This window comes from Gymnoscopelus braueri (genome assembly GCF_963280865.1).
Source record: "Gymnoscopelus braueri genome assembly, chromosome: 11".
Classification (NCBI taxonomy): domain Eukaryota; kingdom Metazoa; phylum Chordata; class Actinopteri; order Myctophiformes; family Myctophidae; genus Gymnoscopelus; species Gymnoscopelus braueri.
In genome coordinates, this window is record NC_137613.1 from 32,359,694 (window position 1) to 32,373,538 (window position 13,845).

The window sequence follows — 13,845 nt, forward strand, 5'->3', positions numbered from 1 at the left end:
ATGTCCAGCCGTTTGTTTTGTTTCTCCAGCAGAGTTTCTAGCGTCTCTATCTCTCTCTGGAAGAGGTTGCACATGACCTCTGCAGCCGCACTGAGGCGCTCCAACACAAACACTCTGACAAGCTTCACACAACAAACATCAGCACCACACTGCTGTTTGTCCAAAACACACAATATCTCGTCTCCCACCGACGACATGTGTTCATTTATCTTCAGCCGTACAGACTCCATTTGACAAGTTTTTACTTCCTTTATGACACGTTTCTCACCGCGATCACAACCGATCACAACCATAGAGTTAAAAAAAATAAAAAAAGATAACAACACGCACTTACTTCCGTGTCAACGTGTTTTCACATGCGCATTGAAGAATCCGGACTCTGTTGCCTTCTTATTGCCTTTTGCCCCCTGGTGGAAGAGTTGTGTAACTGAAAATAGAGCCTCCTGTGGCTGTGGAAAGACAGTCCATGGTGTGTGTCCTCGTCCTCCCTCTGTGAGTTGAATCTTGAGAAAAAGGAAGGGAATGGGCGCAATTCTAACTCAGCTTCATGTAAAATCCTGCTGTAAGCGATTATGTATCCAAATAATGCTAAAACTAGCATTTCTAAGAAGGGGATATGGATCCCAATGTCAGTTCGATCCCCGCTTTGACCAAAAGTAACCTGACAAGTGCCCAAACTGTGTTTTAGATCATTTTACACAACGACAAATGTGATGTGAAATGTAAATAAGTGTAGCAGTTAACATTGGAAGCAGTTAAAATAAAGCTCGATTTCAGCAGTGGTGGATTTTTTTTTTTACTTAAGTAATCAATACTGCAATATAGAATTACTCTGTTACAAGTAAAAGTCTGGTATTCTAAATTTAATTGAGTAAAAGTACAAAAGTATTGGTATCAAAATGTACTTAAAGTACCAAAAGTAGAAAGTAGGCTACTCATTATATATAGAATGTCCCGTTTCACATGTTTTCAAATGTATGAAATGTATAAAAATATATTTGAAAATAGCAGATCTACAAGCTCACAATGAATTATTTTTGGGCGGTGAAACCGCCCCTATATGTGAGGTTTGGATATTTGCACCCCCAATCCTGCGCTGTGATTGGCCACCAGTGTACCGCCCCCTAACCCTGCACCGTGATTGGCCAATCACAGTCTATTCAGGACTGTGATTGGCTAGTGAAACATGACACATGTGCATAGCCCTATAAATAGGACTATGCACTTAAAAAAAACACATTTATGTTTATTTTTAAGTGAATCACACTAAGTGTGATTCACTTAAAAAGCTAGCAAGACACCGCCCACTTCACACTGGGTGTGATTTTTATAGCTACAAGTGCAAAATGATTTGTTAGAGCAGTGGTTCTCAAAGTGGGGTCCGGGGACCCCCAGGGATCCTAGAAGGATGGTACCCAGCCAAATGAGTTAATATAGCATCACAATCACTTTAACTACTTACTTCAACACACTGTTATGCTTGGGCTATTTTTTTTTTCCTCTTGAAAATAATTGAACATTTTGAATAATTTCAAAAGAAATTTACACAAAGTGTTCTCCTCTGGGGGTCCAACTTCAAATATTTTCAGATGGGGGTCTGCGGCCTAATACATACTGTATACATTTGGGGGTCCTTGTGTTTGAGAACCAAATGTTTGAGAACCAGTCACCCAGACAGTGTGTTAATTAGAGGAATGTTTGTTGAAGGAAGAAAATCAGTGGCAGCCATATGGAGCTTTTTGGTAAAAAATAAATAAAAAACCAAACAAGGGAACAAACTTCAAGCAGCAAAAGATGCATTATGTCTCCAAACATAGCCTAATAATTGTACCGTCTTTGTTCACTGCACTTGTTTTTATATCCCCAAGAGGGCAGCAGTGGTCTTTAATTAACATCATCATGGTCAAACAACAATTAGTTGTGGATGAGTAAAAAGGAATAAGACATGTAATACAAATTGAGCTATATTATGTAGGTTATATTTAATATAGGCTACCGATATTATAGCCTACATAATATGAAATATTATGTATATTACTGGTTATACTCTGATGCTTTATTTGAAGCCCATTTTCTATTAGTTTTAGTTGAGGAAACGCTCTCAAGGTTTACAGCCAGGTCAAACACATACATCAAATGCATAGAGACAAGAACCAGAATCAGAATCAGTCTAAACAGTTGGTAAAATATCAAAAATAAATAATCTGTACATTGAAACTACAAACTAGGATGCCAAGTCAACAAATGGACTATAGCATGTGTCTAAATAACATCTAAATTACATTTCAACCCCCACGGTCCACCGTCCACCACAGGTGTTGTGTTCTTCTGTGTTCAATGACCTATGCGTTTTGACTAAAATACATTTTAATTTTGCTTCAGTAATACTAATCCTACTTAAGTTCTAAAGCGAATATTTTAATTTCAGTTTTTTAGTAAGATTTTAGTTTTTCCACACATCTTTTTGGCTAATTAAGTGTGTTAATTATTATTATTATTTTTTTTGTGAACTAAATACGCTATTAGCTGCAGTTCTACCTTTTGGCCACATGGGAATATATATATATCAGTGCTCGTGGTCAGTTTTTGTTTTTTTCTCACGGCAGCACAGTGATCCCCTCCGTGCTTAGCAGCCGTCCTGGGATCGATCATATTGGATATAAATATTCTGTGGCCAGTTGAAAAGGTAAGAAAAACGAAAATCGCTGGCAGTGGGCAAACGCAGCCAGATATAAGTCTGGCAGTGAAAGAGTTTAAATTGCTTAGAGGGTGGGGGGGGCCTATGGACCATGGACCGTGGACTGCAGTCAAAAACGTAACATCCGGACATACAAGGTGCACCGTTGCTCCGATCCACACCAAACTTGAAAAAAAACACTGTTCAGGGGTCCGCCATCAGAATAGCCACACCAGGGGCCACATATGTGGCCCCCAGGCGCACTGTTGCTGTGATCCACACCAAACTTGGCACAAACACTGTTCAAAGGTCTGCCATCAGCGGAGTCATACCAAGGGCCCCTAGGGGCCACGTTAGGGGCCCCCAGGGGCCACAGGCACACTGTTGCTCCAATCTGCACAAGATTTGCCACAAACACTGCGTTTGCCCACTGCCCCACAAAACTTTATAAAAGATGTCATGTTTTTTTTTGGCTTGCTTTAATGTTTATTTTGAAGTTTATCTCTGGAAAATAAGTGTTTTGGGCATCAACTAATCACAGTCTCAGCCACCGGTCCTGTCCCCTCAGTCAAAATGGGATTGATGGAATCTACACACACACAGCACAGCTATTTCTTGTTTGTTGTTTGTGTCTTGTCAAGGAGCACCTGTGGACAAAGGGAACAGTGACATTGCCCAATGGTTTCTACAGATCCTTTTTGAAGCCACATTTTCCGCTAATTCAAATCCACCATCTTGGAATTTCCAGTCCCAAAAAGCAACCGGAATCGAATGCTATTGGCAGGAAGGGCAGCGAGTATTATACTGTATGTCTTGATGAATTGAATACATAGGACCACAATGGAAAGCCCTCAGGGCTTTTTGTGTTTCTTGCCTAATTGTACTTGCTGTACTGTTTGCAACTTGATAATAAAGTATTAAATCAATCAAAGCAGAGAGAGATGTTACTGCATTGCCTCTTTCTCACCTCAAATGTTTTCACATACATATTTTAAAGTACTGTTTAAGTTTAAAATGATGAACGCATCGCTTGGCCTTCATCTTGAGTTAGATGAAGAATTTATCAGCACAAGAGTGTCTCCATAATGAACATCAGGTGCATGTGGAGGAACATGAGCAATGGGAATCACACAGGTGAATTAAATTGTGATTAATATTTATTCATAAAGGGTTGCTGATTTAATCACACAGTATGTTTGGTGGGAAGATTAGACGTTTAGAGACGTTTGACATAAAAATACACAAAATAAATCTTTTTGCCATCTATTGTTAGGTATGACCTTGTTATGACCACTGTTATGCTCTTCATTGGTACGCTAAATTCAAACAACGTTTCAATCAACCTGATCTTCATCAGGTAACCTACACAGTGAAAGCCCCTTATTGGTAACCGATACAGTGGATAGTGGATACTGATACCTCTTGGCACCTTCTCTGGAATTATATAGCATACATGGACCTGTAGTGGTGAAACCTTTATTAAACAAAACAAACCAAACATTATAAAAAAGAAAATCCCATGTATAAATGGGGTTCTTTGACTTGACAAAACTTTATAAAGACACAAAACACTGTAGAATGTAAACAGCTACTGCTACACAAACCCAGCAGCTTGTCAGTACTTTACTGCACCATTATCACATGCATATCAAAGAACATGAAAAATGACTGCATACATATTAATTAATATGATAAAGATTACATTTTTTTAATCGTGCATGTGCACAGACACTGATGCTCATATTGTTCTACCAATAACCTATGAGCTGGAGGGAATAATACAAGATAATAAAAATAAAACATGTGAAATTCCATCATGTTGAATCAAAAATTATTTTTCCATAAACAAAATAAAACAAAAATCCATAAACAAGACACAAATAATGTTTATTTTATTCAATCATGTTGATATTGTCAGGTTATGTGATTCCCCAGCTTTAGTATCCTTGTCATTGTCATCCTGGATTAGACTAAATGATCATTACAGTATATCTCTGCTGTCCGGCAGCAACCAGCTAACTCCAAAACGCTCATTTTCAGGAAATGAAAAAACAAAATAAAAACTTTTCAGGAAATGAAGAAAACCGTATATTTTCAAAACAAAGCAATACTGCCTCATCACAGTTGGTATAGTGACTTTATTTGTGTCGGTCAGAACAGACAATAGCTCCAATCGCGCGGAGGGAGAGATTCCAAATGGGGCTAAATTCCAAATGGATCTCCAAGCTCACAATGCATCACAACATGTGAATTAATGCCCTGATGCTTCATGACACTTATAGGCCTACAATAATAAACAGGACTTTAAATATTACAATAACTTCTGCAAAGAGGGTTTCACGGAGTTGGAGTTTCAGTACAACTAGCGAGAGAAATGCTATGAACTAATTTCTTGCCACATTGATCTCCTCAGAAAACACTTCATAGATTTTAGAAATAGAATTACTTGTTTTCATAACATTAGCGTCAGTGCTAAGCTTGATAAACAGGTACACTGCATAGTTTTAACAGACTACAGGGGAACAAACTCTGCGGTTTAGTTTGTTTATATGCTGCGTGCTCCACACTAACTCTGTCCTCTCTATGTGCGCTGAGGCATGGCACTGACTGCAGCAGCGCGCAGTGGAGAGGGGTGGAGTTGGTTGGTTTGATGGACAGTTTAAGGATTCAATGGAGTTGGGAGGTTTTTAATACTTTTCATTGGTTCAATTTTTTTTTTACACAGACGTAAAGGGTGTTCAAATAGCGTTGATTTATGAAAAAAAAGAAACAAAAGAAAATGGAGTTAGTTGGTTCCCGCTGGACAGCGACGATATGTGTCTGTGTGTGACCAACTTAAACTAAAGGCTTTCCCCCTGTATGAGTCCTCGTGTGTCTTTTAAGTTGAGCCTTTTCAGCAAAGTCTTTACCACATACTGTACAAGAAAATGGCTTTTTGTCTATATGAGTCCTCATGTGTTTTTTTAGATTACATTTGTCAGCAAAACTTTGACCACAAACTGTACAAGAAAAGGGCTTTTCGCCTGTATGAGTCCTCATGTGTGATTGCAGATGAACCATTTGACCATAGCCTTTACCACAAACTGTACAAGAAAAGGGCTTTTCGCCTGTATGAGTCCTCATGTGTGATTGTAGATGAACCATTTGACCACAGCCTTTACCACAAACTGTACAGGAAAAGGGCTTTTCGCCTGTATGAGTCCTCATGTGTTTTTTCAGATCATTCATGTGAGCAAAGCCTTTACCACATACTGTACAAGAAAAGGGCTTTTCGCCTGTATGAGTCCTCATGTGTAATTTCAAATCACACATGTGAGCAAAGCCTTTACCACATACTGTACAAGAAAAGGGCTTTTCGCCTGTATGAGTCATCGTGTGTCTTTTTAATTTACCTTTCTCAGCAAAGCTTTGACCACAAACTGTACAAGAAAATGGCTTTTCGCCTGTATGAGTCCTCATGTGTTTTTTCAGATCACTCATGTGAGCAAAGCCTTTACCACATACTGTACAAGAAAAGGGCTTTTCGCCTGTATGAGTCATCGTGTGTCTTTTTAATTTACCTTTCTCAGCAAAGCTTTGACCACAAACTGTACAAGAAAAGGGCTTTTCACCTGTATGGATCATAGTGTGTCTCTTCAGATGTGTCTTTTGATTAAACATTTTGCCACACTCTGTACAACTAAAACTTTTCGTCCCTGTGTGACTTCTCACAGAGTGATTTTGTTTCAATGATTTCAGGTCCTGGGACAGCTTGTGGCTAAAAGAAAATCTTTGTCCTCCAACATTTTGTGTCTTGTGTGATTTCAGTGTGTTTAAAGCCGACTGATCTTCCCTAGCCTCCTCCCACTCATCACTGTCTTCAGTTTCCGATTCAGAACAGTGTGAAGAGAGGAGCTGGTCATCACCAATTGGTTGTGATGTTCCACAGTCCTCTACATCAGCTTGTGTATTCATGTGTTCAGTTGAGGTGCTGGCTACATCATAGTCTTCACTTTTCACTGCTAGTAATGTCAACATTGACCCACCAGCCTCTTCTGGTCTTTCAAGTAGCTCCTCCTGTTCCTCTTTAATCTGTGGAGGTTGTGGTTCCTCCCGGACCAGACTGGAGCTCCTCTCCTCTTCAGATGAAACCCCCTCTTTACACAGAGGGACATGCAGGAAGTCTAGGAAAAAAGATACAATGAGACTCTATAAAAGGTTTGAATCTTGTACCTCCTAGTGCAGCACCTCAGTGCAGAGTTGTGGCTAGTAAAAAAGTATCAACAAATTACTCTTTGCCCACATCTTCCAAAATTTGAATTTGGTGGTGCACTGACAGCGCTCTGTGCTGTAAATAGTGTGGCCATTATTTGTTTACATTGCAGCGCTCTCATAAAAGATGCGAGACGAGCTGAATGAGAGGGGATGAGAGGTGGTTATTATTATTTTGGAAGTAATGACTTGTAAATGTTAGATCAGTGAGTCTTCTACAGCAGGTTAGGTAATACTGAAGTAGAATTAACTGCGAAGCTTCAGTGAACCCATTAATATTTTTCAGCCAAACCATCGTCCGATTCATGGTACAATTAGATCAATGCAGGGGTCCATGCATCGATGTAGGTCACATTGTTAAAGAGATATTTCCCTTTTCTTTTCTTTTTTGGGTCATTTTATCGTCTACTCAGGCTTTTGTGAGCCCCCCCAGACCTATACAAACCCATTGTAACTTCAAACTCCATTTTTAACATGTTAGATTCATCAAAAACACCCGTCCTTGGTTCTGGTGACTCACCCTGCCCTCCGAACACGTGAGGGGCCCGTATTTTTTCGATTACTTTTTGTTTCTTCTTTTCTTTTATTATTATTATTCTTTGTATTTCATAAATTTTCAATTTCCAAAAGAAATATTAAAAATAAATGAAAAAAGTAATTGAAAAAACACAGTCTCCTCACATATTAGAAGGACAATATAAGTCACCAGAACCAAGGACGGGTGTTTCCGTTTAATCTAACATGGTTAAAATGGAGTTTGAAGTTACAATGGGTTTGTATAGGAAGGGGGCGATAAAATGAATATCAAATATCTAAATACTGAATCAAGCGACTTAAAAACTGTCTGCAGTGTTTACAAAAGCCTGAGTAGACGATACAATGACCCAATTTTTTTTTGAAAGTGAAATATCCCTTTAATCATTCCATCGATAACCGATTCATATCGGTTCATCTTAACACCCTCAGTACCGGCCCACTTTCACCAATACAATAAATAAAGAGAGAGTGCTTGAAACTTACTGAGATCCAGGTGGTCTTCAGTTTCCTGTTTAATAGAAACAATCCTGGCTGGAGAACTGATCTTCACCTGCAGACTGGACTCCACACACTGGTCTTGAATGAAGGAAGTAATAAAAAATGAAATAAGGACTTTAATAATAAGGACTTTGATGTAACATGAATAAGAACTTTAAGGAGGACTTTAATATGACATGAATAAGGACTTTAATAAGGACTTTGATAAGACATGGGTTGCAGATGAAGATTGAACATGAAAGAGGGAGGTTGTAAAGAAGTGTTATTTGTTTTTGTCTTTTCAAAGACTGGGCAGTGACGCCAGATGCCTTTTCCCCAGTATGTCACTTCATTGGTGCTGAGCAATATGGATGGACTACATTATAATATATTTATGTCAATATTCAATAACTACATATTTATTTTTAGGGTGGCAGAGTGGTAAAGAATTAACTGCAAGGCTTCAGTGAACCCATTTATACTTTTTACAACCGATCCATCCAATTCATGGTACATTTAGATCGATGCAGGGGTCCATGCATCGATGTAGTTGCATTGTTAATGCTAAAATCGATAACCGATTCATATTGGTTCATATTTACACCATCTGTACCAGCCCAATTTCACCAATAAAAGAAATAAATACAAACTTACTGAGATCCAGGTGGTCTTCAGGTTCCTGTTTAACAGAAACAGTCCTGGCTGGAGAACTGATCTTCACCTGCAGACTAGACTCCACACACTGGTCTGGAATGAAGGAATAGAATACGCACTTTAAAAATGAGGACTTTGATGTATTGTGAATAAGGACTTTAATAATAAGGACTTAAATAATAAGGACTTTAGTGTGTGATGAATAAGGACTAAACTATATATTAGCCTGCCCTGGGATCAATACCATTTTCAGGTTTCTGATCTGGTCAGAACGGAAATAACTTTATGTCATCAGGCATCCGGAACCAACAACCGGTACATTCGGCACCGTGCACCTCCAAAATGATTCCCCTAGTTTCAAATGCGTTTAGTTTGGTATAATTGTTTTGTTTCTTTTGGTATAATAATCGTTTGGTATGTCCATCTTTTATTCTACCTCGTAGCACGACTAGCGAGACTAAACTAATTGATTCGCATTATGTCAGGAACAAAAACATGCGATGCCAACCGGAACCCACCACCGGAACACAATTTCCCCCCCTTTTTTTCTAAACCGGATCACAGGTTTAATTTACAAAAAAACATAAAAAGGTTAAAATATGGAGATACGAGGTTTCTGCCCTACAGCAGCGATATGTAAAAAGTTGCTATAATAGAACTGTGAGAATCATGTAGATCTCAGGATTCACATGGGAACGGTGAGGCTCCAATGATGAGCTCTGACTTCATGTGAACACATGGATTACGCTTCTCCATCGTGGCGACTGATTTACATATACCTGCAGTGTGTAGTTTGATGTTGTGTGTGTAACAGACATACCTGCAGTGTATAGTTTGATGTTGTGTGTGTAACAGACAGACCTGCAGTGTGTAGTTTGATGTTGTGTGTGTAACAGACATACCTGCAGCGTGTAGATCGATGTTGTGTGAAGCAGACATACCTGCAGTGTGTAGTTTGATGTTGTGCGTGTAACAGACATACCTGCAGTGTGTAGTTTGATGTTGTGTGTGTAACAGACAAAGCTGCAGTGTGTAGTTTGATGTTGTGTGTGTAACAGACATACATACCTGCAGTGTGTAGTTTGATGTCGTGTGTGTAACAGACAAACCGGCAGTGTGTAGTTTGATGTTGTGTGTGTAACAGACATACATACCTGCAGTGTGTAGTTTGATATTGTGTGTGTAACAGACATACCTGCAGTGTGTAGTTTGATGTTGTGTGTGTAACTGACAAACCTGCAGTGTGTAGTTTGATGTTGTGTGTGTAACAGACATACCTGCAGCGTGTAGATCGATGTTGTGTGTGTAGCAGACATACCTGCAGTGTGTAGTTTGATGTTGTGTGTAACAGACATACCTGCAGTGTGTAGTTTGATGTTGTGTGTGTAACAGACAAACCTGCAGTGTGTAGTTTGATGTTGTGTGTGTAACAGACATACATACCTGCAGTGTGTAGTTTGATGTTGTGTGTGTGTGTAACAGACATACCTGCAGTGTGTAGTTTGATGTTGTGTGTGTAACAGACAAACCTGCAGTGTGTAGTTTGATGTTGTGTGTGTAACAGACATACCTGCAGTGTGTAGTTTGATATTGTGCGTGTAACAGACATACCTGCAGTGTAGTTTGATGTCGTGTGTGTAACAGACATACCTGCAGTGTGTAGTTTGATGTTGTGTGTGTAACAGACATACATACCTGCAGTGTGTAGTTTGATGTTGTGTGTGTAACAGACATACTCCAGTGAGTAGTTTGATGTTTTGTGTGTACCAGACATACCTGCAGTGTGTAGTTTGATATTGTGCATGTAACAGACATACCTGCAGTGTGTAGATCGATGTTGTGTGTGTAACAGACATACTGGAGTGTGTAGTTTGATGTTGTGTGTGTAACAGACATACCTGCAGTGTGTAGTTTGATGTTGTGAGTGTAACAGACATACCTGCAGTGTGTAGATCGATGTCCATATCAAAATCAATGTCCAGCAGTTTGTTTTGTTTCTCCAGCAGAGTTTCTAGCGTCTCTATCTCTCTCTGGAAGAGGTTGCACATGACCTCTGCAGCCGCACTGAGGCGCTCCAACACAAACACTCTGACAAGCTTCACACAACAAACATCAGCACCACACTGCTGTTTGTCCAAAACACACAATATCTCGTCTCCCACCGACGACATGTGTTCATTTATCTTCAGCCGTACAGACTCCATTTGACAAGTTTTTACTTCCTTTATGACACGTTTCTCACCGCGATCACAACCGATCACAACCATAGAGTTAAAACAAATAAAAAAAGATAACAACACGCACTTACTTCCGGGTCAAGGTGTTTTCACATGCGCATTGAAGGATCCGGACTCCTTCTTATCGCCTCTCGCCCCCTGGTGGAAGAGTTGTGTAACTGAAAATAGAGCCTCCTGTGGCTGTGGAAAGACAGTCCATGGTGTGTGTCCTCGTCCTCCCTCTGAGTTGAATCTTGAGAAAAAGGAAGGGAATGGGTGCAATTCTAACTCAGCTTCATGTAAAATCCTGCTGTAAGCGATTATGTATCCAAATAATGCTAAAACTAGCATTTCTAAGAAGGGGATATGGATCCCAATGTCAGTTCGATCCCCGCTTTGACCAAAAGTAACCTGACAAGTGCCCAAGCTGTGTTTTAGATCATTTTACACAACGACAAATGTGATGTGAAATGTAAATAAGTGTAGCAGTTAACATTGGAAGCAGTTAAAATAAAGCTCGATTTCAGCAGTGGTGGATTTTTTTTTTTTTTACTTAAGTAATCAATACTGCAATATAGAAATACTCTGTTACAAGTAAAAGTCTGGTATTCTAAATTTAATTGAGTAAAAGTACAAAAGTATTGGTATCAAAATGTACTTAAAGTACCAAAAGTAGAAAGTAGGCTACAAATATAGAATGTCCCGTTTCACATGTTTTCAAATGTATGAAACTAGAAGTTCTGCCCGCTACGCGGGCAGAATTCTAGTACCCCCCCCCTAACCCCGCCAAAGAAAATGTCGTTTGGGGGTACAAAATCATGGGATAAAAAAAAAAAAACCCAGAGGGTGCCCCCCACAAATTGAGCTATATTATGTAGGTTATATTTAATATAGGCTACCGATATTATAGCCTACATAATATGATATATTATGTATATTACTGGTTATACTCTGATGCTTTATTTGAAGCCCATTTTCTATTAGTTTTAGTTGAGGAAACGCTCTCAAGGTTTACAGCAAGGTCAAACACATACATCAAATGCATAGAGACAAGAACCAGAATCAGAATCAGTCTAAACAGTTGGTATAATATCAAAAATAAATAATCTGTACATTGAAACTACAAACTAGGATGTCAAGTCAACAAATGGACTATAGCATGTGTCTAAATAACATCTAAATTACATTTCAACCCCCACGGTCCACCGTCCACCACAGGTGTTGTGTTCTGTGTTCAATGACCTATGCGTTTTGACTAAAATACATTTTAATTTTGCTTCAGTAATACTAATCCTACTTAAGTTCTAAAGCGAATATTTTAATTTCCGTTTTTTTGTAAGATTTTAGTTTTTCCACATCTTTTTGGCTAATTAAGTGTGTTAATGATTTATTTTAATTTGTTTGTGAACTAAATACGCTATTAGCTGCAGTTCTACCTTTTGGCCACATGGGAATATATATATATCAGTGCTCGTGGTCAGTTTTTGTTTTTTCTCACGGCAGCACAGTGATCCCCTCCGTTCTTAGCAGCCGTCCTGGGATCGATCATATTGGATATAAATATTCTGTGGCCAGTTGAAAAGGTAAGAAAAACGAAAATCGCTGGCAGTGGGCAAACGCAGCCAGAAATAAGTCTGGCAGTGAAAGAGTTTAAATTGCTTAGAGGGTGGGGGGGCCTGTGGACCATGGACCGTGGACTGCAGTCACAAACGTAACATCCAGACATACATGGTGCACCGTTGCTCCGATCCACACCAAACTTGAAAAAAAACACTGTTCAGGGGTCCGCCATCAGAATAGCCACACCAGGGGCCACATATGTGGCCCCCAGGCGCACTGTTGCTGTGATCCACACCAAACTTGGCACAAACACTGTTCAAAGGTCTGCCATCAGTGGAGTCATACCAAGGGCCCCTAGGGGCCACGTTAGGGGCCCCCAGGGGACACAGGCACACTGTTGCTCCAATCTGCACAAAATTTGCCACAAACACTGCGTTTGCCCACTGCCCCACAAAACTTTATAAAATATGTCATGTTTTTTTTTTGGCTTGCTTTAATGTTTATTTTGAAGTTTTTCTCTTTTTGGCCATCAACTAATCACAGTCTCAGCCACCGGTCCTGTCCCCTCAGTCAAAATGGGATTAATGGAATCTACACACACACACAGCACACAGCACAGCTATTTCTTGTTTGTTGTTTGTGTCTTGTCAAGCAGCACCTGTGGACAAAGGGAACAGTGACATTGCCCAAAAAAGGAGTAAAGGAGTGTAAAACCCTACTCACTTTCAAAACTGCCCTAAAGATACACCTTCAGGAGGCTGCAATTCGAAAATGGCCCCTGTCTAAGTCTTAACCTACCCCTCCCTACCCCCCCCCCCCCTCCTTCATTTTTCCTCTTTTGTATATATATATATATTTTTTCTCTCGTCATACCAGTAACCTGAAAGCTGATTTTATGACATTCTGTATAGTAGTGTGTATATCTGCCTGCCTCTTATATTTCATCATGATTTGTGTGCATGGGGTTCTCATCTTAAACAAGCGTAATGCTTAATGAGGGTTTCCAGTTTAGTAGACCTTGTATTGTGAATTTGTACTTCCATGTACTGTTATGTACTGTCATGTACTATTCTCATGTCTTTCTAAATAAACTACATCAATCAATCAATGGTTTCTACAGATCATTTTTGAAGCCACATTCTCGGCAAATTCAAATCCACCATCTTGGAATTTCCAGTCCCAAAAAGCAACCGGAATCGAATGCTATTGGCAGGAAGGGCAGCGAGTAGAATTGAATACATAGGACCACAATGGAAAGCCCTCAGGGCTTTTTGTGTTTCTTGCCTAATTGTACTTGCTGTATACTGTTTGCAACTTGATAATAAAGTATTAAATCAATCAAAGCAGAGAGAGATGTTACTGCATTGCCTCTTTCTCACCTCAAATGTTTTCATATACATATTTTAAAGTTTAAAATGATGAATGCATCGCTTGGCCTTCATCTTGAGTTAGATAAAGAATTTAGCAGCACAA

General features: G+C 39.4%; 1 protein-coding gene across 1 annotated transcript; it reads right to left on the reverse strand.

Annotated features, from left to right (window-relative positions):
- Positions 1-3,313: 3,313 nt before the first annotated feature.
- On the reverse strand, positions 3,314-9,352 carry LOC308095591 (uncharacterized protein; the record flags this gene model as incomplete). Its single annotated transcript, XM_080442642.1, has 5 exons — positions 3,314-3,324; positions 6,289-6,840; positions 7,949-8,041; positions 8,597-8,689; positions 9,286-9,352. 5 exons carry the CDS (start codon positions 9,350-9,352, stop codon positions 3,314-3,316), a joined length of 816 nt encoding a protein of 271 aa, XP_080298768.1.
- Between the last annotated feature and the right edge of the window lie 4,493 nt (positions 9,353-13,845).